The sequence below is a fragment of the Conger conger genome, chromosome 19 (genome assembly GCF_963514075.1).
Source record: "Conger conger chromosome 19, fConCon1.1, whole genome shotgun sequence".
NCBI lineage: Eukaryota > Metazoa > Chordata > Actinopteri > Anguilliformes > Congridae > Conger > Conger conger.
In genome coordinates, this window is record NC_083778.1 from 15,889,482 (window position 1) to 15,895,022 (window position 5,541).

A 5,541-nucleotide genomic window follows, 5' to 3' on the forward strand; every position below is an offset into this window, starting at 1 on the left:
TCGACGCGGTCGCTCCGTCACCAGGAAACGCTGACGCCCCATTGGTCAGCGTGCGACCCACACAGCACACGGCGTCAAGAAACCCTATTAATGCTAAATCGGGGAGGTCCCCCTCCCCCACACCTGCAGCACAATGGCCCCATTAGGAGCCGCAGTGGCTTTAGCACCAGAGAGACGGCCATTATGGAGGACACAGACAAAGACCAAAGACCAGGGAACTACAGCTGCATCCACGTTAACACGGAATTAATGAAACCCCCCTCTATAAACGTCATGCTCGGCTCAGAAACACCAAAGCCAAAAGGCTTTGCAACGTTTGCTTTGTAAAAACAACATAACAATAATAACAATGGTGTGGCATTTATTGAACAAAACAACACGACTTTTTAACATCCACACCCATTAGCATGTAAGCAGGCCCAGAAACATGGTTAAAAAATGGTAGGCCTCGGCTAATGTTTTATCGAATGCCCCGGCCGGCTATTAGCGCTGTGCTGGACTAGAAGAGCATCTCCAGACGTTCTTTCCTTGTGCGATGCTTTTTCTCAAAGGCCTTATTAGCGTGGATGTGGACAAAGATTTATAGTGGCAGCGCGATTCGAACAAGAGTGAGGGGGAGAGAGCGGGCTTAATCACCCGACCCATAGAACTTTATGAGAGATGATGGAGAGTCACAGGGGAGTGCGTTTTTAGCCGGGGGGGTGAAGGGGGGAGGGGGGAGGGGGTTGGGGGCACGTGCCTGGGACGTATTCCAAGATATCGGACAGTGACCGAGCCTGAGGTCAGCTCGTACTTTTTGGGTCAGCGAGACCCCCCACACACAGGTACGGTGAAGTGGCGGGGGGGGGGGCCAGGGCAGGGGGGTGGGAGGTTTGGATGTTCACCTCAGCCGAACCCCATTCCCGAACAGCAGGAACCCCCCTCTCCCCTGCTAAATAATCGCTCAACTGCATACAGCGTTTCTGAAACGTCGAATTAGCTTCTTCTGCCGTAATGGGAGCGGAGTCCATCAGGAACTACAGGAGAGGCGAGCAACACAACTCGCTTAATCAGAGACAGCTGCATTAATCAGCGCGCCAGGCTGATACTAAAGAAGGACCGTCTTGCTGTGCTTGCAAACAGAGAGAGAGAGAGAAAGAGAAGGAGGGAGAGGGAGAGGGAGAGAAGGGGAGAGGGAGAAAAAGAAGGAGAAAGAGAGAGCGAGAGGGAGAGAAGGGGAGAGGGAGAAAGAGAGAGAAAGAGAACGAGAGAGGGAGAGAGAGAAAGAGAGAAAGAGAGAGAGAGAGGGAAAGAGAGAGAAAGAAAGAGAGAGGGAAAGGGCAAGCTCAGTCATGCTGCAAAACGTTTTGTTTTTTTGCCCACTCACACACACACACACTGACACACACACACCCCTCTCTCTCTCTCTCTCTCTCACACACACACACACACACACACACACACACACACACTGACACACACACACTCACACACTCACACACTCTCTCTCTCATTTATTGCTTTTCCCTGGGGTGACACTCGATCCCCGAGTAAAGCTGGACGTTCGGTTCACTCAGGTGTGCTAAACACCTGAAGGAAGGGTACGCAGTTGTGATGCGCGTCGTGACCTTGAGGCGTGACCTACCGCACCCCACGAAACCCTCCCCCTCCCTTCCCAAAATTTTCCCCAAAGACCCGTCACCTCAGAGGAGCACTGCTGAGAAAAACAACAAGCAAACATCCCAATTTTATATAAAAAAAAACGGCAAGGCTTCATGACAACACCATTTGTTAAGCCACTGGGTTATAGTCCGTAAATCTTTGAAAATCCCTGCAATGAATTCCAGTGCCAAATCTATAAACAGCACATTTGAAAAAGACTAAATCTTGGGCACAGAACTGCTTAAGTCATGATATGAGCAATCAAGCGCTGCAGCAGGCTGTAATTTGCGATTTTGGCAAAATGCAAACGAGGGCACTTCATGACGCACAAACAATTTTATCCTCATCCAGTTTTTTTTTTTTTTCTTGCCAAGTTTAGAATAGCCAGTAATTCCCCATTACTGCAATACTGCAGTTACTCCATCTGCGCAGTCAATGCAACAAACACACTGTATGCGCAGCTCGTGCAGACACCAGGTGAACCCTTACGACTCTCAATCTCATTGGGCGATGCTCCTGCCAATCATGCGCTACAAACCAATCAAGGTCAGGCACACTGCAGGTTGAAGACCGGGTGAACCCTGATGACTGAAACGTTCCCTCATTGGGCGGCGCTCCTGCCAATCAAGCACTACAGCCAATCACAGTCAGTACTGGCACTGAGCTCAGTTGCACACAGTGGATGCAGTGCAGTGCCAACCCAGCTAACACCCACTGTTGGCGATGAGGTCACAGAGTCCGGCATGGAGGCACCAAACCAGGAAGGGTCACAACGGGACCTCACACTACAGACTCCAAACACCCACGATAGAGTGCGGTCTGGGCCTGTTTACTGCCCTCCCCACAGGGCTGTCTGCATGTCTGTCTGTGTCAGTGTGTCTGTTGCCGTCGGTAACTCCCTCAGCCGTTCCACTTCCTCTGATTTCGCGGTCACAGGCTTCTCTGCCCCCTCCCCGCGCTCCTTCTGCTGGAACACACAGGCCCACGGTCCCGCCATCTGGCTCCCGGCGGGGGTGCAGTGGAGGCGGGGGCGAGAGAGGGGGGAGAGAGAGAGAGAGAGAGAGAGACGGAGGGGAAGGGAGATCCGGAGAGAGGGAGGAGGAATAATGCTGGGATTTTGGAGGGGATTTGCCTCCTCCAGGCCCTCCTGAGGCGGGGAGATGGAGATGTTCCTCTGCCATCACGGTCCCTCACGGTCCCTCACGGTCCCTCACGGTCACTCACGGTCCCTCACGGTCCCTCACGGTCCCTCACGGTCACGTCGAAAGAAGTACCGCTGTACTGCATTACAACCGAGCCAGCGAGCGAGGTCACAGCGAGGTCACAGCGAGGTCACAGCGAGGTCACAGCGAGGTCACAGCCCCCGGCCGGCCCTCACACCCAGTCACCGACGCCAAACGAGTCCCGACTCAACTCAAAGAGGCCCCGCCAAAAAAAACAAAAAACTGAAAGCGCGTCTTAATCTCTTCCACTTTCCCCAAATGGCCGACACGCCGATTATGTAGGAGACTAAACCTCATCTTCCGGCTGAGCTCAATCCCCTCCGTTCCGCATTCAGAGCCAGGGGGGAGGCACAAAATGGCGGCTCACTGTAACGGCGACTGAAGACGGCGGCGTGCGCTAATCTCTCCGCGGGCCTTTTAATGAGAAACCAGACTCTCCGCGCGGCAGGAGAACAGCGAGGCAGCTAGCCGTCTCAGTAACGCGCGGCCCTGATCTGATTTGCAGGATCACATTAATAATAATAACCGGGGGGGGGGAAAGCCAGGTCCCTGCCACTGCAGTTTGTCACTCACAGATATTGGGTTTGTCGTGCCGTGTATCTCAGGCCTCAGGCCACGTTACCAGGCTCATACATTACAGCGAATGCAGATCTATGGCCGCCCCTGCATTTTTAATGCGCTCGACGATGTTTGCTAACAGGCCAGGGAAGGACTCGGAGGCAGGGCAGAGAAACAGACTCCCCCTCACCCCCCAGCACAAGGAGGGAGGGAGGGGGGGAGGATTATCAGGGGCCGCCTGTTTTCTCTTTTTGTTTTCGTGCCTACGCTCGGCGTCGGTGAACAGCAGCGACGGCTCCGTTCCCCGTCTCCTCGGGTGAAACCAGCGAGGGTCCCGCCGCAGGGGGTCTGAGTCGCAGAGGAAGGGGACGCGCGCACACGCCCGTTTCCCCCCCGCCGTGCGAGCCCAAGGTCTGCTTCCTCTCCGCACTTCCTGCTCCACTTCCTGCCCCGTTTTATTTTTTACCCATGACTCCATTGTGGGCCTGGATGGCCCGAGGAACAGTGAACACCCCCCCCCCACCCCACCCCACCCCCCCCGCCCTTCAACCAGCACGAGGCAGGGGGGTCACACAGCCAAACAAAATAAAACATCACAAAACTACAGTGACCTGGCAAAGACGGTGCCCCCTGGAGTCCAGATAACTAAACAGCAGATGTCCACATTTCACCCCCTGCCCTATCTCCCACACTCTAGGCCCAGCCACCCAGCTGTACCCCCTCCCCAACCCCCCCAACCCCCCCCCCCCAAGTCCCGTCAGCCCCCCGCCTGCAGGAGCAGAAGCGACAGACCTGAGGAACGTGGTTTGGGGTGTGACTGATGGGAGCCGGGATGAACACAGACAGGCTGCGTTTGATTAATGGGCCTGTACCGGAGCTCTGTCTCTCCCACCTCCTCTCGCGCGGGGGCTGTGCCGGGATATTTACATCCACACGCTCCTGCACTTCCCACACCAACCGGGAACGCTCTCCCCAATCACCGGGAGCACGTCGTCAGGAGAGCCCTCCATTCAGCCTCTCTCTCTCTCTCTCCCTCTCTCTCTCTCCTTCTCTCTCTCTCTCTCTCCCCCTTTCCCCCTCTCTCTCTCTCCTCCCTTTCCCTCCCTCTCTCTCCCTCTCTCCTCCCTCTCTCTCTCTCTCTCTCCCCCTTTCCCTCTCTCTCTCTTTCTCTCTCCCGTTCCCTCCCTCTCTCTCCCTCTCTCTCTCCCTCTCTCTCTTTCTCTCTCCACCTCCCCCTCTCTCTCTCTCCCCCTCTCTCCTCTCTCCTCCCTCCCTCTCTCTCTCTCCTTCTCTCTCTCTCTCTCTCCCTATCCCTATCCCCTCTCTCTCTCTCCCTCTCTCTCTCCTCCTCTGTCAGCCAACAGCCGGCTGAATGAATCTGTCACACGGCGGGAGCGACACGCCTGATTAAAACGACTCCCGCTGCCGTCGTGCTTGCTAATTTATTATCGTCTTTTCCTTTTTGTGAGCCCGATTATCTCTCAATTTGAAATGCCTGACAGTTCGGGCTCGTAGCTGCAGCCCCATTGGTCGAGTATGAAATGGCAGTTGGTGCTTTTCTTCCATTTCAAACTTGGACACATAACCATTTCGAGATTTGCTAAGTCTGACGTCCAACCTTTCGCTCAGCCAGAGATTCCATAGACAATCAGCGAACCGCGAAACCGCCCCAAGCCAATGGCAACAACGTATATTTTGAATTTGAGGGTTACATCAGAGAGCTCCACCTACACACAGGCGTTGGGTCTGAAGAGGACATGAATGTGTGGCTGGAATATACTCTCCACCAGGGCTGCCAAATCATGTGCCACAGAGAGCGGAGTCAGCAGGTTTTCATTTCAACCGATGACGACACCAGATGAGTTCACTAATTAACACACCTTCAACCCGAGAGGAGGGAACTAATTAGTGAAGTCATCTGATGTCGTGATAGGTTGGAATGAAAACATACTCTCGGCCCTCCGTGTCACACGACTGGGCACCTCCCCCCTGCTCAATACATCAATACATCCGTCACATTCCAGGGACCCAGCCCAACACCCACCCCCCCCCGACCCGTGTGTTGCCAGGCAACGGCGGCGCACCTTGTGAGTAGAGCAGGATCTGCATCTCCAGGAGC

The 5,541-nt window shown here is 54.7% G+C and overlaps 1 protein-coding gene across 3 annotated transcripts in view; it reads right to left on the reverse strand.

Annotated features, from left to right (window-relative positions):
- Positions 1 to 5,541, reverse strand: part of LOC133118949 (DENN domain-containing protein 5B-like) — a 35,445-nt gene extending 29,904 nt beyond the window's left edge. For all 3 annotated transcript variants that reach the window (XM_061229261.1, XM_061229263.1, XM_061229260.1), the window contains exon 1: positions 5,507 to 5,541. In XM_061229261.1, the coding sequence (XP_061085245.1) occupies positions 5,507 to 5,531 (25 nt within the window). In that variant the 5' untranslated portion in view covers positions 5,532 to 5,541. The remainder of the gene's footprint in view (positions 1 to 5,506) is intronic.